General features: G+C 53.5%; 1 protein-coding gene across 4 annotated transcripts; it reads left to right on the top strand.

Moving 5' to 3' along the window:
- Positions 1 to 302: 302 nt before the first annotated feature.
- Positions 303 to 22,238, top strand: CYS1 (cystin 1). Of its 4 annotated transcripts, XR_012379622.1 has the most exons (4): positions 303 to 664; positions 1,346 to 2,625; positions 16,051 to 16,103; positions 20,264 to 20,327. XR_012379622.1 is itself a non-coding variant. In XM_073896988.1 (3 exons), the coding sequence occupies exons 1-3, from the start codon at positions 326 to 328 to the stop codon at positions 20,376 to 20,378; spliced, it is 507 nt and encodes a 168-aa protein (XP_073753089.1). In that variant the 5' UTR covers positions 303 to 325; the 3' UTR covers positions 20,379 to 22,238. The 4 variants fall into 4 exon arrangements, 2 of the variants coding, with proteins under 2 accessions (XP_073753089.1, XP_073753088.1); XR_012379623.1 differs by lacking the exons at positions 16,051 to 16,103; positions 20,264 to 20,327 and adding an exon at positions 9,981 to 10,639; XM_073896988.1 differs by lacking the exon at positions 1,346 to 2,625 and having other exon boundaries at positions 20,264 to 22,238.
- Positions 22,239 to 23,486: the final 1,248 nt, after the last annotated feature.

Genomic DNA, 23,486 nt, shown 5'->3' with positions numbered 1-23,486 from the left:
CGCGCCCCCTCCCGCGTCCCCGCCCCCGGATCTCGTCCCCCCAACCCATCTCTACCCCTCACCCTTCGGGCCCGAATCCGCACCCCTGCATCTCGTTAGCGCCCCCAACCGCCACCGCCGGCCAAACCCGGGTCTGCACCCCCGTCCCCCTGGCCTCCCCTCCCTCTAGTGCCCTCGGCACCCCCCCCCCCACACACACCCCTGCCCCGGTCCGCACCCCAGCCCCCGGCCGCGCCCCCTCCCGCGTCCCCGCCCCGCCGCGCTCCCGCCCCGGGGCCGCGCTCGGGCGGCGAGACCGGCCTGCTGGGCGGGCGGCGGGGGCGCCATGGGCAGCGGCAGCAGCCGGAGCGGCCGGGCCCTGAGGCGGCTGCGCAGCCCCGACAGCCGGCCGGCGGGGCCCGGCGGGGCAGCCTCGGAGGGCGGGACGCGGCCTCTGGTCTCCGCGACGGCGGCGGCGGCCGCCCGGGAGGAGGCCCGGGAGGCGGAGGCTGCTGAGGGGGCGGCCGACCCCGACCCCGACCGCGACCCCGGCCCCGCGGACGGCGGGGACGAGACCCTGCGCCTGCTGGACCAGCTGCTGGCCGAGTCGGCGGCCTGGGGCCCGGGGGAGCTCGTCCCGCGGGGCCCGGCGCGGCCCAAACCCGCAGCCGGCGCCGGGAGCCGGGTGAGTGTGGGAGTCCGCGGAGCCGTTGGGGCCGCGCCCTGTACCCCAGCACCCCCCCCGGAGCCCCCCAGCCGCGTGCTTCCTCCGACCCGCCTCCGCGCTCCCCCCCCAGGCTCCCTGGGCCTGCGCGACGCCTGTCCCCCTCTGCCCCGAGTGTCACCCACCGTCTGTGTGTCTCCGAATGCCTCCGAGGTCTCCTGCTGCTCACGCGGCCTCTCCTTCCCTAACACCCCGTCTGATTTTCTCCCTGTCTGTCCCTTCTGGGTGCTGGTCTCGCTGCCTCGAGTTTGGGGTGACAGTGCTGGGCGCAGCCTGTAAGAGCAGGGGGCACACATCCCTTGGCAGAAGTGCATCTCCCGGGCTGGCTTCTGGCCAGAGCTCGCCTTTCTTTCCTTTTAGAGCTGTGTGTCCACCCTCACAGCACGGCATCCCAGACTCCTTCCCGCCTAGGTGGGAGTTGGCCAGGGGTGCTGGCTATTCTCTCCAGAGGAAGCTGCGCAATGGTGGGACTGGTTGCCAAACAGTGGTTCACAAATGTGTCAGACACATCAAGAGCCTTGCCTTGCTAGTCAAGCAATTCACATGCTACTGGCTATTTTTAAGATGCTGTGGAATCTGTTTTTCGCTTCCCAATCCTCTCTTCCAGAACACTTGTAATAACAGTCCCTCCCGTTGTTCTAGAAAAACAATAAAAACAAGCACTCCGGTTTGGCAACAGTCTTCACTCCAGCAGAGCAGAATGAACAAGAAGACCTTTACTATCAGCTCCTGGGCTTGAGGAGGATGCCAAAGGCAGCACCCCCTTCCCTGGAGCCCCACAGGCTTTGCTTAACTGCCAGGACCCAGGGAAGTGTCTTCTGGGGGCAGCCACCAAGCAGCAAAATCCAGAAACCACTGTGAAGGGTGGGGCGGAGAACTGGCTCAAATCAGACAGTGCAGAGTGTCTCCTCTCCTCCCCCACCATCCTCCTGCCGGACCCGTCCCCTGCTACCCTCCCAAAGTGAGCCGCAGTGAGTAGGACTGAATTTGTTCACAAGATGCCTTCAAGACTACGTCACCATTCAGTTATATAACACGAAAAATGGATAAACAGTTGAGAAATTTGGGGGAAATTCTCAGCATGAAAGCAATCATCTAGTGTCCAAGTTTCAAGTGGCTTGGAAACCCTAGAAGTGAAAACGAGAGGAAAAGAAAACGAATGGATTTCCCCTCGATGTCCTGAATATCAGTGACTCTCAGGGTGCAGGGCTGCCTTACTCACTCTCCCAGTCATTTCTATGAGCCCAGCACCCCTCTGGGTGCTAAAGCAAACACAGATGGCCCACGGTCCTTATCCAAAAGAAATCTACAGTTTAGTGGGGAGAGAGAGACCTGCAGACAAAAAACAGAATAGAGCGTGGTGAGAGACAGACCTGCACAGAGTCCACAAGAGGAGCGACCGATCCCCTGGAAAAGTCAGGGTGGCACTCCAGAAGGACAGCGCTTGACCTGAATCTGGAAGGATCTGTGGCTTTAGCCAGGCAAACAAGCAGGGAAGAGCATTTGTGCAGAGAGAACCCCACGTGCCTGTGGGCAGAGGCGATGGGGTGGGGTCTACAGTGCCCAGGCTGTGGGCAGGGAGGGCCTGGTTGAAGAGGCTGAGGGGTACGTGCCATGCTGTTGCAGGTCCTGCTGGGAGTTTCCCAGGTCAAGAAGTTTGGACTTTACCGTAAAAGCTGTGGCTGTCTCTGAAGGGCCAGGGGGAGCCGCATTTTGTGTTTTAGGAAGATGACACCGACACAGCTGTGGGAGGATGGACTGGGCCAAGTAAGCCTGGGGTCGGGATGGCCAGCTGGGGGCTGCTTCGGTGGTGTGGGTGAGCAGGTCCTGAGTGAAGCAGGACAGCCAGAGCGCCGAAGGGGAGATGGAGGTGCCTAGGAGGGAGAATCGGTCAGCCGTGGTGGTTCTTCTGGATGTGGATTGTATGTATCCTCTGTGCTATAAATATTTCTTGAGTGAATCCTAGAATCTTAGGATTATTAGATCTGTAAGAAAGCTCCTCGAGTCCAATTATTTTCAGGTATGGGGAGATGAAGTGAAAAGGTCAGGGCTCCTAATTTCTTGACTGTAAAGGTCCCAGAAGGTTAACTGCCTGAACACTCAAATGTGGGGTTTATGCTTTTTTTGCTGTATAGATTACGTCCTTTGATTCTCTTGGCAATTGTACATCTTATAAGATTCTGAGTTGACAAAACATCATTGAGCTAGGAAAAAATTGGTATTTAGATGGATCCATATTGACCCATCTAAATACCAAAGGGCCGACTTCTATGTATGGGTTGAAGTCGGCCCTTCTTCCAAATGTTAGAAATGATGTTCCCAAGGACAGAGCAAATGTTTGATTGAGCAAGTAAATAACACAATTTAAATTTCTTTAGGAGGGAAGGACGAAAACCTTCCTTAGGTTCTAAACTGTCTAGCAGTTTGGTGGAGAGAGGTATTCTTCGTCAGACAATACCAAACTCAAGTGAAATTATCCCTTTAAGCACCCATGTTTAAAAATTTTAACTACTGGGCGCCTGGGTGGCTCAGTTGGTTAAGCGACTGCCTTCGGCTCAGGTCATGATCCTGGAGTCCCGGGATCGAGTCCCGCATCGGGCTCCCTGCTCGGCGGGGAGAGTCTGCTTCTCCCTCTGACCCTCTTCCCTCTCGTGCTCTCTATCTCTCATTCTCTCCCTCTCAAATAAATAAATAAAATCTTTAAAAAAAATAAAAATAAAAATTTTAACTACTGCTGATTAGAATATCTTAGAGACTGGTTATGCGTATCTCTGAACCATCACCCTGAATGTTATGGATTATACTCGACTATATTCAAGAATAGTTATAGCTAATATTTTAATGTGCACTTGGGTCTCAAACAAGCCTTAACTCTTTTCATCTTTAACAGTATCGTCCATTTTTACGGGTGGGAAAGAGAAAACAGGCACAGAGAGGTTAAGCACCTTAACTAAAGCCACACAGTTATGGCAGAGCAGAGATCAGACTCTCGACAGTCAGGCTCCTGTACCCTTATTATCAAAATGGCCCTAACAGCTGTGATGCTTGTTATTGCCTCTCTGCCTTGGTCCGTCTTTCCACTGTCACGTTTTAGCCATTGTCAGTCTGTATGCAACCAAACAAGCTTCTCTGTATCCCCCGCCCTAGTGGACACCTCTCTGAGCTGCACTTGGGGGTTGGAATCACATAGCCATGCCTGCTGATTCTGTGTTTCAAGGAAGAGCATGACCCTCCGAGGTCAGGCCTGGGAGAGGTTCTTCCCTGGCCTGAAGAATCATCTCTTCAGCCAGTGGGCTTTGTGGCAAATATTTCAATCAAATGTGCGTCTTTGTCTTGTTTCTTAATTCCTGGTTGTTTTCCTATACAGTTAAGGTTGCTGGATAAGAATGAAGTATTGCCATATTCTAAAACTGGGATTTTTAAAATTAAGTTTTAAGAAGTATTTACTTTTATTTATTTTTTATTTATTTACTTATTTATTTTAGAGAGGGAGAAAGATTGGGGGTGGTAAGGGGCAGAGAGAGAGAGGCCTAAGCGGGCTCCAGAGCCTGATGCGGGGCTCGATCTCACAACCCTGAGATCATGACCTGCAATCAAGGGTTGGACACTTAATCAACTGAGCCACCCAGGTGCCCCTTTTAAGGGGTATTTAAATCAATTACATCTCTCTCACCCCCCCCTCTATAGGTACATATGAGAAATGTGTATCTACATATAGGGGCTACTTCAGTGGTCCTAGTGGCATTATGTTGATATCACTGAAATTATAATAATCTGCTTTGGATTTTTATACTTCAACTATTTCATAAACAGCTTTTTATATTGCTGCATAGTATTCTTAATTATTTTAATAAATGCAAAATATCCATCAAATTCATGTACCATGAATTAAACCATCTCCTATTACTGTCCTGGATTAATTTCTAACTTTGTGCCTTGCATTATTAGGTGTGCAGAGCAGAATTTTTTTTCCCAAAGCCAGTGGAACTTTAAAATCAACAGTATCTCAGTGGGATATTGAAACTGAAAACTATTTAGGATGGAAAAATTATGTGAGAAAAGCTAATCATTTGGGCTTGGGTTTTATTAAGTTATTTGATCAAATTATAGTTTTTTAACAATGCAGCAGTATCTCTGCCACTCAGCGCTGTATTACCTGGGAAAATTACCGTCTGTTATTGATCCATGCATTTAGTGTATAGTTTAGAGCACCTGCATGTGCCAGGTACTGTTGTAGGTGCTCCGTATACATCGGTGAACCAAACGGACAAAACCTCTGCTACCACTCTGATCGTCTTAAGTTCAACAGTGAACAAAATAAAGCATAAAGAACAATAAAGCAGGGGCGCCTGGGTGGCTTAGTCGATTAAGTGTCTGACTCTTGATTTCGGCTCAGGTCAGGATCTCAGGGTCATAGGATCGAGCCCCGCGTCGGGCTCCACGCTCAGTGTGGAGTCGGCTTGGGATTCTCTCTGCCGCACTCCCTCTGCCCCTCCCCCCAGTCTCTCTCTCTCAAATAAAAAATATATATATATATTTAAAAAAAAGAACAACAGAGCAGCAGGGTCTGGGGAGAACAGGAGTGGATCCAGGTTGTCATTTTTACTAGGTGGGCAGGGAAGGTGTCACTGAGGAGGCAGGACTTGGGCAAAGCCTTGGAGGAGGTGAGGGCTGCCGCGCTTCTGTGGGAACCGGTGTCCCAAGCCAAGGGGTCAGCCAGTCACAGGTCCTCGGGTGGAGCCTGGAGGGTCTACTCAAAGAGCAGCAGGTTGGGCGTTGTGGCTGGAGTGGAGAGGGCAAGGTCAGGGTAGTGGAGACAGGATGGTGGCCAGGATGGTGGCCTGGTGTCTGGGCAAGGCATGATGGTCCTTTGGCCACTGTTAGGCCTTTGGCCTTTACTTTGAAGGAGGTGGGAAGCCCTGGAGGGTTTTCAACAGAGATGACCTGATTTAAGGCTCACCCTCACTGGCTGCCGTGTTGGAGACAGAGTGGGGGTGGGGCAGAGCCACAGCTGGGACTGGAGTTAGGAGGCTTTCACAGGGATCCCTGAGAACAGAGGGCGGTAGTGAGGGCCGTGAGGAGTAGTTGGCCTGTGGACACAGACTAAAGAGAGGCAACCAGTTTACCAGTGGATTGGCTGTGGGGTCAAAGATGACCCCAGAGTTTTGGGCTTGAGCAGCTAGAAGGACGTAGTTGCTGTTAGCTGACATGGAAATGGGGAAGGGGCAGGTTTGGGGTGTTAATCAGAAATTTGGTTTTGAATGTGTAAGTTTGAGATGCCTATTCAACACCCGAACAGCGAACAGCGAGGCAAGTGAAGAGGTCTTTGTAAGAGGCCGGTGCTCAGGGGAGACGTTGGGATTGGAGCTGTGAGTGTGGGATCCGGCAGAACAGAGGAGCGTGGAGGGTCGACCAGAACACCAGTAACAACGATGCCGGCTAACACCTGCCCGTGTGCCAGGCACTGCTGTGGCCGTGGATGTGTGTGACCTCGTATTCAGATGTGGAAAAGATGAGGGGACACGCCAAAGGGGACAACCAGTAACGCAGGGTGGGGGGGGCAAGAGGATGCCATGTCTGGAAGCCAAGGGAGGAAAGTGTTTCCAGAAGGGAGAGGTGACCAGCTCTTGTAAATGTTGTTTAATGGGATGAATAGGATGAAGCCAGGGGACTGACCACTGACACTAGCAACTTGGAGGTCCCTAATGCCCTCGGGAAGAGCAGTGGGGAAAGCTTGACAGGCTGGGGCTCATGGAGAATGAGAGGCAAGGAACCAGAGTGTAGTCAATGCTTCCAGGAAGCTTGTTTTTACAGTGCAGTGGTAGTGGATAGTCAAGGATGGCCCTGGTAGGATACGGAATTAACCATAAAAATCTCAGTCCCAGGGGCACCTGGGGGGCTCAGTCGTTAAGCGTCTGCCTTCGGCTCAGGTCATGATTCTGGGGTCCTGGGATCGAGCCTGGCGTTGGGATCCCTGCTCGGCAGGGAGCCTGCTTCTCCCTCTCCCTGCTTGTGCTGTCTCTCACTATCTCTGTCTCTCTCAAATAAATAAATAATCTTAAAAAAAAATCTTAAAAAAAAAAAATCTTAAAAAAAAAAATCTCAGTCCCAGAATGGGCTGGATAAATGAAGTTTTTGAGATTAAGTGCACTAGTGAAATTCAAGGGCACTCTTAAAGAGGAAATTTTGATACAGTCCAAATTCAGCACCTTTACTACCACGTTATGTAGTTGAGACTTTGTCCCTCCTCCTGCCTAATAAATCTGGGCTGATCAAGATCTAGGGAAGTTTGTTTTCCGGAGAGTTTTTGTTTTAAGATTTTATTTATTTTTATTTTTTTAAAAGATTTATTTATGTTCGAGAGAGAGAGAAAGAGAGAGAGAGAGTGCGGGGGGGGAGGGGCAGAGGGAGAGGATCTCAAGCAGACTCCCTGCTGAGTGCGGAGCTCGAGGTGGTTGGATCCCAGGACCCTGAGATCATGACCTGAGCTGAAATCAAGAGTCTAATGCTTAACCGACTGAACCACCCAGGCACCCCTAAAGATCTTATTTTTACGTAATCTCTACACCCAACTCGGGACTTGAACTCACAACCCCGAGATCAAGAATCACATGCTCTACTGACTGAGCCAGCCAGACGCCCCTCATTTTCTGGGAACTTTATTGTTGCGGCAAAGGTAGCACATTTTTTTTTTTTTTTTTTTTTTTTACAAGAAGGTCTAGGCCAATCATGTCTTCTAGTTAGGCAGAATGAATCCATCTTCCACCACTTTTGCAAAGGTTCCATTTCGCTCTAGCAAAGAAAGACCAGGATAATCTTTGTCTATTACCATCAGCCAGGACTTTGGCGTAATCCTGGTTCGCAGCAGCTATGGGATGTGAGGGTGAATACAGCAGTCAAAATGATTACATGGCTGGAAAGCAGATCACCAGAGAGAGTTAAACGTGATGGGTAATATGATGGACTTTTGGCAAAAAAAAAGCGCCCCTATTTTGAAAACAGTTACCGTCCGTCTGCATTCAGATGTGATCTATAGCGAAGCACACAAATTTAAGTGACAGTAAGTGGTATTTGAGCAATCTAGGAAAAATAGAAGAGTAAAACTAGTGCTAATCCCCAAAAAGCTCCTAACTGTGTTGTGGAGGGTTGTGTAAATGCACATGTGTCATTCATCATGGAATTCTTGCAGTAGAGGTATATAGGAAGGATTATACACGCAAGGAATAGTTCCATCTGAGGCAGGCGTCTTCCCAGTGGGGCTGACGTCTGAGTTGGTTCTAAAGGATCAGCTGAGTTTTCCAGCAGTGGGAAAAGGATGGAGTCTTCCATACAGAGGGAACAGCGTGTGGAAACACGAAGAGGGATGAAAGTGCTTTAGGAGAACAGCGTGTAGCCCCTTATGGCTGGATAGCGAGGTGATGACAGATGGAGCGCAAAAGGCAACCATGTCGCTTTGAGTCATGATTTCACAACCCTCTAGGCTAAGGGGTGGAACTTCATCCTGTGGGCAGTGCAGAGAAAGTGCAGGTTTTCTGTGTTTATTATACTTAAATGTTGATTTTAAAATCAGAAGAGGTAATGGAAATGCACCGGAGAGAAGATGTGAAAGATGCCCTGAAAAGAACGTGCCCCTTCCACTGTCCCCACCTTTTCCCCGGGTCCCTTCCCCAGAGACACCAGCTTATTTCTCGTGCCTCCTCTCCTGGCCAGCCTCACTTTTGGAAGGTCAGAGGCAGCAGGGGGTAGGGATTGAGAGGAGACTGTGCAGGAGTGAGACGCTCAGGTAGGAGGGGACTGCATTAATCCAGGGCCGAGGAGGTGGGAGAAGCCCAGATGACATCTGGGTATGACATGCAAAGGAAGGCGAGTTTCCAGAACGGCGCCAAGGCTTCTTGCCTGTGTAGTTGAGCCAATAATGATGCTCAGTGCGGTATAGGTCGGGTTTGACGTGGGAGGCAGACGAGTTCCTGGGGCTGTCTGAAATTCACGTCCACTGATGTTCATGGTTTGTGAACATCAGCATGCAGACGGGCTGCTGGCGGGGGGGGAAGCACATGGACTGGGGGAGAAGAATGCCAAGCCTGGAGAACATCCAACGCTGCAGAAAGAATCCTCCCCTCAGGGGACCTATAAAAAAACAGCGAGATTTCAACTGTAAGACGCACAGTGCCCGGAGAGGCGGGTAGGATGCGGGACCTCCGAGGGCTCCCTCCCTCCGTGGTTGCAGGACGGTGGCTGAGAGCACAGCCCCACAGCGCCTGGCCCGACCCAGGCCTCGGCAGTGGCTGCTGGGTGCTGGCTGGAGAGGGGAAGGACGGTAGGGCAGGGGTCGCTGTCACGAGCATGACGTCCAGAGGTGCTGGTGAAGACTTTCTGGGCCCAGGAGCTTTAGTTCCCACAGGGGATGGGACAAGCGGTGCCTGGACTCTGGTGAGGGGCCAGCAGGGGTCTGGGCAGAGCGGAGGTTCTTACCTCCCTCGGGGCCAGGAGCCCGATACCAGCAAGGCAGGTAGTTCCCAGCCCAAGGCCACCAGTTTAGGGGGCCACTGAGCTCTGCCTCCCGACAGCCAATGTCCAGGCACCCGGTGGTCTCTTTCCAGTTGGAGAATCAGCTTGCTAGCTCCAAAGGGGCACGAGTCCAGGAGGCCCCGCACCTCATTTACCTCAGAGGCCCTTGGGGCTCAGCAGCGGGGGCTGCCCCAGGGCTGGGCAGGCCCGGGAGCCACACCAGGTCATCTCCCTCCCCGTGCAAGGGCCCGTAGCCGCTGGACGGGGGCCGTCCCCGGGGTGGGCAACAGGCCGCCTGCAGCCCCCCTGTGAGGTCCAGCGTTTGTGAAATGATGTGAAAATGTATGTGAACGTGCTTTACAAGGTGAGAAAACACCATATAAATGCAACTGATCTTTTCCTCCAATCCCACCCCTTTCAGCTTCTCCAGGTCGGCCTGGCCTCCATTCTCTCTGGAAACACTTTCCTGAAGGCATGGCCTCGTGAAGGGAGGTGGGGGCTCCTCGACCGTTGGTCTCAGAGTCAGAGCCTCCTTTTGAAAAACTCTGGTTGTCATTTTATTAACGCAAAACAGCTCTCCCTGCGGAGCCACCTGGCGCGAAGCGATTGCTGCCTGGGAGGCCGCGGAGTGGGGCTGTGCGGGGACAGGAGCGCCCCCTGGCGGCGGGAGGGCTGAGCCCGCGGGCACAACCCGGGACCTCTCACTGAGGCGGGGAGGCCAGGTACCAGGAGGTGCCCTCACGCTGTTCTCTCCACTTTATGTGCTCAGATGTCCCTGATGAAACATAAAAACCCCAACCAACCGAACAAATCTGGGCTGCGAAGAAGGATAATTCTTCGATAGTGAAGAAGGGGGAAGTCTTCCCAGGCTGTGGAATATCACCCAGCAGTAAAAGGGGTAAAACTCACTAGGATGCCTGGTAGGCTCCGTGGGTAGAAGATGCGACTCTCGATCCTGCGATCGTGAGTTCGAGTCCCACATTGGGCGCAGTGAGCCGTTGCTACACACAACGTGGATGGATCTCAGAATCATTACACGGAGGGAAAGAAGCCAGGGAAAGGATGCACGCCGTATGATTCCGCGAGTCTCGGCTTCCAGAGAGGGCGCACGAATCTGCAGTGACCAGAAGCAGATCAGTGGTTGCCTGGAGACGGGAGGGAGGCCGAGGGAAGCAGGGAGGACCACGGAGGGTGCTGACCGCGGGGACGGTTTAACAGGTCCACGCACGTGTGGAAGCCCACCAAACTGAATTCCTTAAACATCTGCGGCTTGTTCTATGGCAATTCCCCGTATCATTGATAGGTGTACATACATACATATGAAGCTGTTGAACATGAAGAGTTAAAGGGGGAGGACTCTCTAAACAGAAGAAGCAGAACATAGACATTTTGGTAAATAAAAGATGCAGTGGATTTCCTAAAAATTAACCATTGGTACTTTGCTTTTTTCAAAAAACCCTAGTTGTAGGGGTCTGGGGAGATTAAGAGATCATCTGATTCACTTCCTCCTCCTCTTTTCGGCTGCTCCTTCAGCTCTGGTGTGTTCTTCCAAACCTGCCTGCAGTCGCGAGCGATGACACATCCCCCGCCCGCCCGTACACACTCACGCGCTCCCTGAGCTCAGCCCGGTTCCCACGGGCCGCCGGCCCAGCCCAGGCGCCACGGCCCCCCGGGGTCCCCGGGGTCTGTCTGGCCCAGAGGGGGCAGGCCGCCCGCTGGCGGGGGGTGGGGGGTGGGGGTCGGGGGGTCGGGGCGGGAACGTGCGTCTGCACTAGGCAGGGAGCAGCGGCAGGGGCTGCTGTGTCCTTGCTTTCCGTCCAAGCTCCCTCTGCGGCTACAGGAGCTGTGTTTCGGGGAGGGCGTCTAACACACTCTACATCTGACAAAGTCAAGTGAAAGGCTGAAACGCACTGACAAGGAAGGGACCGCGCATTCGGACCTCGGGCACAGAAAGAAACCTCAGTAAACGTGGAGCTGATATAACAAGGCTGAGCCATGGGGGAAATTACAAAGGCAAGAGCACAGTATCCCTTCCGAACCCTGCTGTAGGGTGTGTGCGGGTGATGGTGTGCCCCGTTCTGGCTGCTCCCCTCCCCCCCGGGGCCGGCAAAGTGTCCCCCGTAGCGGCAGGGAAAGCAGCGGGCAAGTGGAGACGGGCTGATCCTGCAAAGGTCTGACTCTCAGTTGCCCTCCCGCTGGCAGAAACTATGTGTAACAACCTTCCCACAGTCTGATGATGAGGGGGAAAGCCAAAGTAGGTGACGACAAAGGCTGGTTCCGGCAGAAACTGACAAGAGGGCACAAGGGTGCAAATAGGATGACGTCTAAAAAGCAGCTCGGGGATGGCTGGGTAAAATACTACTTCTCTTCTCTGGAGGCCCTGGGCATGTAGGCAGGCCCTGTGACCAAAAGCTGTAGGGGGGCAGTTTGGTGGCAGTGATAAGTGAGGACTTCCTTGTGTACCCGAGAGAATTGAAAGCAGGGTCCCAAACAGATCTCTGTCCACTCATGTTCACAAGAGTGGTACTCACAGCAGCCAAAAGGTGCAAGCAACCTGACAGACGAATGCAGTACACACACACAACAGGATGTTAGTCAGCCTTAAAAGGGAAGGACATTCTGGCACCTGCTCCAACATGGATGAACCCCAAAGACGTACCAGCTGAAGTCAGCCAGACACAAAAGCACAAATACTGTAGGATTCCACTTAGACAAGGTGGTCAGATTCATAGAGATAGTAGGAGGGTGGTTGCCGGGGCTTGGGGTAGGGAGTCGTTGAATGGGGACAGAGTTTCTGTTTTGCAAGATGGAAAGAGCTCTTGAGATTGGTTGTACTTGAATGTACTTAATAGTGAAATGTACACTTAAAAATGGTTAAGATGGTGAATTTTAGGCTATGTGTATTTTATCATAGAATTTTGTTTTTAATTGAAAAGAACATTCAGGGGCGCCTGGGTGGCTCAGTTGGTTAAGCGACTGCCTTCGGCTCAGGTCATGATCCTGGAGTCCCCGGATCGAGTCCCACATCAGGCTCCCTGCTCAGCGGGGAGTCTGCTTCTCCCTCTGACCCTCTTCCCTCTCGTGCTTTCTATCTCTCATCCTCTCTCTGAAATAAATAAATAAAATCTTAAAAAAAAAAAAAAAAAGAACATTCAGGGGCACCAGGGTGGCTCAGTCGGTTAAGCGCCTCTCGATCTCAGCTCAGGTGTCAGTCTCAGAGTCGTGAGTTCAAGCCCCGCACTGGGCTCCACGCCCCACGTGGAGCCAACTTAAAAACAAAACAAAAAAAAGAACCTTCAGATACTCTGAGCTGCTCTGAGATGGGATGTGTGGCTTCAAGAGGCAGTGGGGGTAAGTGTGTGTGTGTGAGTGTGTTACTTCCCGTCTTCTTCCTTCACTATACCCCCCCCGTCCCTCTTCCTATCGTGAATTCCTTGCTGACTTGAGAGTCATCTGCTCTTCATCTTTACACTCCCCAAAGGCAAAAATGAGTGTTCCAAGAAACACGCCGTGAAAGGGAGTCCCCCATCGCAAGATCACCAGCCACCAACAGCCACGGTCGGCTCTTGGGGATATGGCTGGAACGGGGCTGTGCACCCTTGCCCGTGTGGGCAGCCTCCACTTGCATTGTTGGGCAGGCAAGACCAACCTTTACGGGACAGCATGTCGAGGCTGGCTGGCCTTCCCCTGCCCAGCCCCACGGGGCGCGCGTTGGCAGGACATGCCCAGTGTGTGCTTGCTTCACTTCCCAACGCTAATGTTTCCCAAGAGACACGTCAGAGCTGATTTCTCAGGGAAGAAAATGTTGTACAGGAACCTCTGCTTAGGCCTCGAAGACCAAGACGCTCCCTAGACCAACCACATCACACAATCTGGTTATCCTCCAGTGGGCCTTCGTCAGAGGTTGGCCTGGATTGGACATTGGTTCAGATACTTCAAATGGTGTTTACTGGTCATCTGTAGGATGGCTGTTACACTACGGATGAGCCGGTGGATAATCTCTCGTCTCGCAGCAGCCCTGAGGGCTCAGTCCCCATTACGCATCTGGGTAAACTGAGGCTCAGAGAGCCTCACAATCCACCCAAAGGCATATCATTATTAAATGGCACAACTGAGATTTGAACCCTTTTCTCTATTATGCTGTTTTTACTCTACTATGCCAACTGCTCTATAGACTTTAAATTCAGGATTATAACAACCCAGCACCTTGACATTCAACTTAGTTCGGAAAATACTTCATGTTTATCCTGTGCGCAGCTTGGAGAAGTGGTACTCTTGCTGGGGAGGACTAACTAACACTAACAGGTTAATAGCTAGCGGACGGCGTGGTATACAGCATTGGTCCGAGGATAACAGAAACGATAGCAGCTAATGTTTACTGAGAACTTACTAAGTGCCAGGCACTGTGGAATGACTTTAGAACAGCTCCCAGTAAACTTGCTTTGCACACGAGGAAAACCACTGCTGAGAAAGGTCAGGACAACCCCCCGAACCGCAGAGCTGGTAGGGCAAAGTTTGGTCTGTCTCTCTTTCAAAACTTATGCCCCTGACTACCGTACTGCCCACCCTCTCCAACTGCACATTTTATAGCAACACCCCACCCTCCAGCTCTGTGCTCTTACACATCTGGCTAACTGTTTAATGTGTTCAAAACTTACTTCTCCAACGACATTGCCAGGACCTCAAGAGCATAGAGCGCTCGTCTGCCCAGCAGCTGATAGAGCACGGGGCACGCCGGGGTGCTGGGTGAATGGCTGGTGAGTGATTGATCCATGTGATCACGTCTCCGAGTCCGAGGATGCAGGAGGGCTTCACGAGAGAATTTGGAGAGAACATAACCAGCTTCCTGTGGGGGCAAAAGCCCAGTTCGGTCTATTGGCAGCATAGGATCATGGAATGAGAGAACACAATTGCGCCATTATTAAAAGAAAAAAAACAAAACCTTTAAAACTCCCCAATGTCTGCAGAATAAGTAAGGTCCCTATCCCGGGCCTGAATGCATAGATTTAATTTCAAGTGGTCCCAGACTGGAAATGCCCCCGAGGTGCCCAGCAAAAAGTCATCTTCCTCTTAGGACTCAGAGAATACTCACAAAGAAGTTTCCAAGGACAAGGAGCAGCAAACAACAAAAAATAACCAACTATTCAAGGAACCCAGTAAAAACCAGAAGAAAAAATAGTCAACAAAAATAGATCAGCGAAGGGCGCCTGACTGGCTCAGTCAGTTAAGCATCCAGCTCTTGATTTCAGCTTAGGTCGTGATCTCAGGGTCCTGGGGTCGAGTTCTGTGTCGGGTTCCACGATCAGTGCGGAATCTGCTTGAGATTCTCTCTCTCCCTCTCCTTCTGCCCCTCCCCCCTCCAAAATAGATCGGTGAAGACTTCAGTTGTTTGGATTACCAGGAACAGACTATATTCAATTTATGTTTATTATGTTTAAAGAAAATACCTGCAAAGGACAAGGGCCTAGAGAAAGTGACCTCGTGTATTTGAAAAAGAACCAAACAGAACTTGTAGAAATGGAAACTAGAATAAACAAAGTTAAAGATCCCGATGGTGTGGGTTAGCAGGAGATTAGGCAGGGATGAGACCAGCGCATTGGAAGACAGAGCTGGAGAAATGACCCAGCGCATAGCACCAAGGCGAGGCTCTGATCCAGATGCTCGAGAAAAAAATCACAGTAAACATTAAGTTGTGAAACAATAGAAACTTTCCCTTTCAATAAGGGAGCAAGACAAAGATGCCTGTTGTCATCACTTCTTTTCATGTAGTACCAGAAGTCTGAAAAGGTTAGGGGGAAATTGAGTGGCTGTTATTCCCGGAGAAGGTGAATGAGAACAAAAATAATACAAACAGAATCTATGCATAAATTATTAGGGCTAATACAAGAGTTGGTAAATTCACCGACTCCCCCAAATATATATATTTCAGTCATATTTCTGCAACAAGAGATATAAAATAAAATTTTATTTAAAAAAGGTGATGTGTGGGGCGCCTGGGTGGCTCAGTCATTAAACGTCTGCTTTCGGCTCAGGTCATGATCCCAGGGTCCTGGGATTGAGCCCCACATCGGGCTCCCTGCTCCAGGGGAAGCCTGCTTCTCCCTCTGCCTCCGCCCCTCCTCCCCACCCCGCCTTCACACTCTCTCTCTCAAATAAATAAAGACTTAAAAAAAAAAAGACATTAAAGAAGGCCTGAATGAATGGAGAAACAGTCCTTGTTTATAAATCAAAAGGCTGATTATTATAAAGGTATCAATTCTCCCCAAATGATCTGTGGTTTCATACCACCCCAACAAAATCCCCAAGATTTTTTTTTCCCATGGAATAGGCCAACCTGATTCCAATACATATATGGGGAAATGCCAAGAACTGAGAGTAGTCAAGACTCTTTTTTTAAAAAAAAAAAGGGTGGGAGGATGTGTTTTAGCAGATGTCAAGGTTCATTCTAAAGCTGTGGTCGTCGGCGCAGGCTGGTGCAGGCACAGGGCTTGGCACGGACTACAGGAAAAGCCTGCAGACAAGCGTGTGCTCCGCCTAAACACCCTTGTCTGGGGACGGAGAAAGCTTGGCAGAGCCAAGTGGAAGGCAGATGTGACCCCTGGAGGTGACAGATGGTGGTGCAGCCAGGTCGCCGGCCACATGTGTGAGCTTCATAAAGTGACCCCCTGCCCCAGCCTCAGTCTTCCCGCCTGTGAAGTAAAGCAGATGCAACTGGGGAGCCACAGGGGCCTTTCCCGCTGTGGTTTATCTAGTCCTGGGTTAAACATGGTGGCCCGTGTCTGTTGGCAGAAAGCGTCACTGACAACCTTTTGATGCTTCTTTCTTTTGTCCTTCTCAAGGTGTCCTCCAAACAGAGCGCTGACGAGCACCCAGAGAGCAGCCGAGTCTCCAGGTGAGTGCGAGGCGGGGGTGAGCACGTTTCCTCTGCCAGAAGCCACAGCTTCTTGCCCCGGCCCCAGACGCCCACAGAACCCCATGGCTCCCAGGTCCCCACTCACCGCCCGACGCAGCTCCCTCCTTCCAGGGAAGGTGCTGCTCCTGGGAGTGTGCAGAAGCCCTACGGCCTCACAGCCGCTGTGATTGTCCCCCTGAGAGAGGCCCTGGCCCAGATCGTCCAGGGCGCTCCCGACCTCACTTGTTCACCCAGAAACCGTGTGCCGTGGGACATCTGCTGATGGGCCCTCCCAGAGTTTACAGCCTAGAGGGATGGCAGACAGGCCCCCTGTAATCTGTTACAATTTTATCAGGAAAATGCTTTTAAAACCCCTGGGAAGTGTCAGCTAAGGACCCGAGGCCCAGAGACCAGGCCTTCTCTGTCTGCTCCGGGCCATTCCACATGGCTCTGGGCCGCGTGAGGGTTTCAGGGCATCAAGAGCAGCCCAGCGGGAGGCTCGGCTGGGATGACCTTGGGCCCCTGGCCTATTCTCCCCCACCCTACCCTCGTGGCTTCCTTTTTTTTTTTTTTTTAAATAAAGATTTTATTTATTTATTTATTTATTTGACAGCGAGAGAGACAGCGAGAGAGGGAACACAAGCAGGGGGAGTGGGAGAGGGAGAAGTGGGCTTCCCGCTGAGCAGGGAGCCCGATGCGGGACTCGATCCGAGGACCCTGGGATCATGACCTGAGCCGAAGGCAGACGCTTGACCAACTGAGCCACCCAGGCGCCCCCTCCTGGCTTCCTTACCTCTAAAAGGATGACAGTGATCTGCCCCGTCCCTGGGATGTGGGTGACTCTGGTATTCAGGACCATGGATGTGAATAGGTGTAAAACTTCTAGCGTAATAAGCTGTTTTTATGACCAATTCCAAAAGGTTTCAGGCAAGAAGCTTGCTGGTTTCCCTTACTGAACACACATTTGCAGGGGTCCTTCCCTGAGCAGCTTGGTCCCTTCACAAGTGCAGGCAGTGGGCTCAGGGGAGGTCAGAGAGGGGACAGGAGTGGCCTGAGGGCTCACAGAGGAGCTGGTAAGGGTTAAACTGGTTTGAAGGCCGCGTGGGAGGCCACGGAGGAGAAAGGAGGCAGGAGCATCCCTGGCAGCATTTCCAGCTGAGGATGCGGTGCGCCAGCAGGTGGCGGTTAGCACAGGGCCCTGGGGGTCACGGAAAGCCGGAAGCTCCCCGAGGTGGAGAAGGCGCTAAGTGCCACGCTGTAGCCACTGGCCACCGCTTTCGAGTGGGAGCAGGCTGGGACTCCTCGCTGGCGCAGAGGGTGAAGCAGTGGGAATGCTTACAACCCTGGCACCAGCGGTCCAGGCCCAGAGCCTTCTTCAGCATCGTGGAGAGCCCTGGCCCTCCCTCAGACCCTCCTCCTCTCATTGTATGGACTGGGGATGGGCTTGGCACTCGGCGCCCGGGGCGGGGGGGTGGTCTCGGGTGCAAGGGAGGACACGGGGTCCCACGGCAGCCACCGCCCCAGGGGCCCCAGCGGCTCTGCTGGGCCGACCCAGATGCCGGAGCCTGCAGCTGCGTGCTGGGGACCTGGGGACACACCGGCCTGTGGGCCCCGCGGAAGCAACGGCGCACAGCTCAGCTCTGGCTGACTGTTTCCACTGCTTTTAAAGAGAATTAGCATGACTTTCTCCAGTTTTCATCAACCCGAGGAATTTAGAAGGGTTAAATTCTACCTGGAATCAATTAGCTATTTCTCCTGCTTTTTAACTGAAGGGGCCCCTTCTGCTCCTTGCACACTCCAGGAGGCTCCTCAGACTCCTCACCACCCTCCCGGGAGTCTACTCCTTCCCTGGCTCACCTGCTTTCGTGGGAGGCTCTGTCAGGCTCCAGCAGCCCGCCCTGCTGCCTCGGGAAGGAGGAGAGGGCCATGGAGGCAAGCTCTGAGGGCGCACTGGCCCTCCCCGGGGTCAGGACTGGAGCAGCCTTCCTCTGGTCCCCAAACTTGGGCTCTTCGGCCTCTAAGGAGAGCCCCTGCAGGGAGGGAGCAGCAGCCTCCTGGCCCACATCTGCCGTGGCTCCCCCACGCCTCCGGGCCCTCCGTGGCTCTTCTCCCTCCACCCCCCACACAGATCTCAGAGGCAGCGGCCCCCCTTCCTTCCCGGCCTCCTCCCCTACCCCCCGGCTCTGCTGTTAGAACCCGGCAGAGCAGCATTTCTGGGAGAAATGTCCTAACATCTGCAGTTTACTTTGAAATACCTCCAGAAATCAGATGAAGTAGATGTGTGATAAAGTAAATACAGCAAAAAAAAAAAAAACAAAACCCAAAAAGCCAAAAAAACAAAAAAAAAACTGTGTATTTACTTAATTGTTGAATCTACAATTTCAACCTTTCTGTATGCTTGGGAGTCTTTGTGATAAAATGCTAAAGAGAAAAATCCTTCCAAGCCCAGTTAAAAATCTCTTCCCCCAAACTCTCGCCCTCCCCTCCGTCCTCGTCAAGCTGGGGTCTCGCCCCACTTTGTTGGCACCCAGCCTCCACACCCGTGACCCGTAAGGCAGCAGGTACACACGGCAGCCCGGCTCCCAGCCTCACTCAGCCTCACAAAGGCAGCGCGGGCACCTGACTCAGGTCTGGTCCCTCACGGCGCTGGGCACACAGTAGGTGTCTCATAGATGCTTGCTGAAAGGAACGTTTGATGTGAACTGGGGCCATGTGGGCCTTGACCCCCGAGTCCTGATCATCCTTTCTTTTTTTTAAGATTTTATTTATTTATTTGAGAGAGAGAGAGAGAGAGAGAGCGAGCGCACAAGAGGGGGGATGGGCAGAGGGAGAGGGAGAAGCAGACTCCCCGCTGAGCAGGGAGCCCGATGCAGGGCTCGATCCCAGGACCCCGGGATCATGACCTGAGCCGAAGGCAGACGCTTCACTGCCTGAGCCACCTAGGGGCCCCCGAGTCCTGATCAACTTTGATGACATCTACATCTTTCTCCTGAGGGGCAAGGGCAGGGAGACATGGAAACGGCTGGGCTGAACTGGTCGGGCTGGCTTTGAGGACAGGGCTGGCCTGAGGTCCTAGGATTGGGTAACAGAAGCTGAGGGCGCATGGAGGGGACGCCTGGTGATGCTGGTGGCTCCTGTCTGCACCTGCCGCTGAGGATCCCCCATCCCGGCTCCCTGAGTTCACAGGTGCGAGGGGAAGTCGCCCCAGCGGCCTGAGCGGCAGAGCAGTGCGGCCTTCTTCTCCAGCACCGCAGAGGAGGCCGTGGGAGGTCACTGTCCCACAGCCGGCGGTGGGCAGCTCTGGGCTGCGGACCTCGCATCCACTCCAGCTAGTAGCACGCAGCCTGACCCACGCCCACACCCCCCCAGCTGTCAAAGGTTCTGGGCAGGCCAAGGCCAGTGCCAGGCAACACTGCCAGGGAGCAGCCTGAAAGAAAGGGAAGTTTGGGGTACAGTGAACACCCCCCCCAAAGTCCCTATGATGTCCAGAAAGTTGGAGAGCGGGTGGGCCACCAGGTGCAGGCTGATGGGAACCACTTTGTGGAGCCCGGGCAGCAGGAACAGGGTCTGATTCTGGTCACTCTGCCATGCCCAGTCCTGTCCTGCAGCAGCAACTCTGTTCAGCCCCCCCAAGGGTGCAGGCCCTGCAAGTAAATCAGGCAAGTGGGTGGCTCGCAATGCAGAGCTCACATTTGCTTAGGGCTGTGCAGCGTGCAGGACTCGGTGTCACATGCTCTCTGTGCATTATCTTATTTATGCCCCACAATGAACTTATGAATACAGCTCCACTTCAGATGTAAAAAAAAACTGATGCTCAGAGATGCAAATGCCTTGTTCAAGGTTGCAGCACTAGTAAGTGGCAGAGCTGGGATTCAAACTCGGACCTTTCCACCCTGCGGGCCCTGACCCTGAAACGCCCCAGGGGCTGGCTTCCTCGCAGGGTACATAAGGTCTGGGCGGACAAGGTCATAGGCAATGAAGCCAGAGAAATAGGGAGAGGCCCGCTCTTATAAAAGATTAGGAAGCTTTCCCCAGGGCAAAGGTTTTCGGTTTTGGTTTAAGGATGAATCAGAAGTCCCTGAAGGGGCCATTGTAGACATGACGAGTTTAAAGGTGACGCCTTGTCTCCTGACACCCCTGTCCGTGTTTCTGGCTCATAGAAACCCGGGCGGCAGCCACGGGAGGCCCGAGAAGCCGTCAGGCATCTTGGCCATCTCGTACGACTACTCGGAAGAGGAGCTGATGGCCAGCATCGAGCAGGAGTACTGTCGCTGAGGCTGCTGGAGGTGCCCTGCAGGTCCCCTGCTCCCCCTGACCAGACTGGGGTTGCACCCCCGCCCCCGCACCCTGCCCAGGCTCTGGCTGGAGCTGAGCCCCCTCCAACATGCAGTTACTCCTGGTTCTTTCAAAAGATCCAGCTTCAGGCTTGCTGGCAAGCGGTGGTCAGCCGTGCAGACCCAGGTGTGAAGGCAGGCACAGGTGCAGTCCCCCCGACACCCGCCCCGGTGCATGCGCAGGCGCTCTCCCAGCTACTCCTCTCGCAGCCTCTGCGGAGGGCTTGTCTGCGGGCTTCTCCTGGAGCCTGAAATGTTTCCCCTGTAGGATGGCCCTCTCTGCACTGGGACTGGGGACAGCTCATCAAGCTGAGTGTGGCCCGGACTGGCTCCCTTGGGGCCTCTAACACGTCCCTGGTTCTGCACAGCAACTGCCTGGAGATGTTGATGCCTGCATTATGGTTCTGGGCTCTGGGGCGGGGCCGGAGAGTCTGCATTTCTAACCAGCTCCCAGGTGAGACCCGGGCTCCTGGACCCCCAGCCTCGCTCGGGGTAGGAAGGATTGAGTCTAAGCTTTAGATCGTACCTGACTCTTCCTTCCTGGCACTGGGGCTGCTGAGAGCCACAGCATGCTTGCCTCCCTGGAGAGAGGCCTGCTCCCCTCCTTGGCAGGTGTGATGGGCGGAGAGCACAGGACTGGGAGCTGGAGCCCTCAGTTAACTAACATGCAGCCACTTTCACCCTGTGGGCCTCAGTTTCCCTCTCTAGAAATTGAGTCCTGGAGGCTCTTCCAGGCATTCCAGCGCTGACAATCCAGGCTTCCTTGATCTCTGCTGTTCTGCAGCTGCAGAGGCAGCTCTGTGCCCCGGGGGAGAGGGGGGGCACCCCGGCCCCACCTGGAGGAGGTCCTGAGGAACACCTGCTCTCACCAGCCTGATGGGACTGATTTACTCTCGTCCCACCTGGGAGAAGGTACAACGTCACCGCATTGAGGCCAGAAGAGCCCAAGAACGTTCCCAGCGGACAGATGAGAAAGCCGGTTTGCCAGGGATGTCTGTGAATCCAAGGCAGGGCCAGGGGAGCCACAGGCTGACTGGAAGGTGGGAATCCTGCTGGGGCGCAGGCGTGGCTGGCCTTGGAAGAAGGTTCTGGCTGGCGTGCGGTTCGGGGGCCAGGTGGCAGGCCCCTCAGGAGCAGCTGGGAGGGCATCAGAACAAAGGGGCACGTGGGTGTGATGTCAGCTTTTGCCAAAGCCAGAATAGGTCTCAGCTTGTCACAGTTACCACCAACACAGAGCCTCCCTGGCGTTGCCTGCAAGATGCAAGAGCTTCTGGGACACAGATGCAGGGCCCATTGGCCCTGGGGTCAGGTCCCCAGACCCACAGGCCTGCTGTCGTCACAGGCAAACGGGTGTTTCCATGAACTTTTATTGCTTGGCAAGGCAGCCTTTGATCAGGTGTTCCATCACTGGGAGATTCTTACTGCCGAGCTGGAGGATGTTGCATGGAGCCTTCCGACAATGGTCGCCGACGGAGTGGCTCCGAAACCCCCCAAAGCGAGAGCTACTCCCCATCCAAGCCCAAATCATTTCTTTCGATCAAAGAGGAAAGCCATTACTATTTTAATAATACAAATATTTCTCTTAAAAGCAGTTAGTATTTTCTTTCTCACCACCAGACAGATCAGGCCTTGAATTTAATGACGTAAAATGTTTACAGTTTTACCTCATTATTTTGTTAAAATGGAACACATTCAGCCAGTTTCCCGCATTTTCCAGTGGAAACCTCATACAACAATTCATGAGATAAAAGTGTTCAGAAAAAGAAGAATTCGTCCTGTGGTTACTCCAGTCTCTGTCGAGGTCAAAGTGAGTGCATGTCATCAAAGCAAAGCAGTTGTTCTTGGGTCTTTTTTTTTTTTTTTTAATTCCCTGAATTCAGGAAAGTGTCTTCTGAATGGTGACCAGCCAGATAAAGCCTAAAGCCGTGTGTGCCAGCCGTGAGGTGGGCCCGGGCGGGGGTGCTGGTCCAGGGGCGGCGGCAGCGGGGAAGGCCCGGGACCACTAGACGGGGGCTGATGGCCCGCGGCGGCCGCTCACCGCTCCAGCCCTTCCCGGGGCAGCTCCGTGCGCACCCCCTGAGCCCCAGCCCTCTGCTCCGGAGCTGAGTGCGGGACCTGCTCCCAGACGGGGAGGGAGGCGGCTCAACGGGAGGCAGGAAGGAAAAGGCCTCAGAGTTGAAAATGACAACGACCCGACCCGTGCGGAGGTCTGGGACAGTCTGAGCACTGGAAGTGCATCTTCTGGTTTCTGCGGGGGGCACGCTCCTCTGAGAGGCTGCAGAGTGCCAGGAAGCCAGGAAACACACTCCATCCCAGGTCTGAGAAACGTCGCGGCCATTTCCCTGGGGAAGGACCAGAGCCATGCCAGGCAGTGCCCTTTGATGGGCCAAAGTCTTATTTATTTATTTATTTATTTATTTATTTGAGAGAGAGAGAGAGAGAGAGAGGAGGGGCAGAGGGAGAGAAGCTCAAGCAGATTCTCGGCTGAGCGCGGAGCCTGATGCGGGGCTCGACCTCGCGACCCTGAGGATCATGACCTGAGCCGAAATCAAGAGTCAGACGCTTAACCAACTGAGCCACCCAGATGCCCCTTGATGGTTCAAAGTCTTAGAGCCACGTCCCAATGGGCTGTGCTGCCCCACCCCCCCGTGAGCGCCCCCCCAGAGGCTCTGCTCAGTGCCACTTGCGTCCCCATCTTCTGAGTCTCTGCTGCTGTGAGCCTGGCCCTCAGCTAGATGCCCAGTTCGTGCTTGCTGGCACAGCTGTAGGCACGTCTTCACTCCGGAGAGGGGAGAGGTTGTCAGAGAAGAGTAGCCATTGCCCCCCTGGAGGTCTAACCCATGGGGGTGGAGGTCCTTCTGTTCTGGCAATAATCAGGCAGGAGAAAAGCCTTCTGGGGTGCAATGGGGAGGATAAACCACATCTGGGGCTCTGAAGGCCAGCGCCCTCCTCTAGGAAGGAGGCAACACGAAATCAGCCCTTCGGTGTGCTGGTATCTGGACCCCCTGGGGACCAATCCGAACTTAACAGGTGTGTAGGGCTCTATTTT

This window comes from Callorhinus ursinus, unplaced genomic scaffold, assembly GCF_003265705.2.
Source record: "Callorhinus ursinus isolate GAN/ISIS: 27379988/994484 unplaced genomic scaffold, GSC_fseal_2.0 scaffold10, whole genome shotgun sequence".
Classification (NCBI taxonomy): Eukaryota; Metazoa; Chordata; class Mammalia; order Carnivora; family Otariidae; genus Callorhinus; species Callorhinus ursinus.
This window is presented reverse-complemented; position numbering and strand designations above follow the sequence as displayed.

Bases quoted from the DNA above. Each gene is read 5' to 3' on its own strand.
- CYS1 (XM_073896987.1), top strand. From the start codon at position 326: ATGGGCAGCGGCAGCAGCCGGAGCGGCCGGGCCCTGAGGCGGCTGCGC. The intron at 665-1,345 runs GTGAGTGTGGGA...CCGTTGTTCTAG, and splicing joins CAGCCGGCGCCGGGAGCCGG to AAAAACAATAAAAACAAGCA.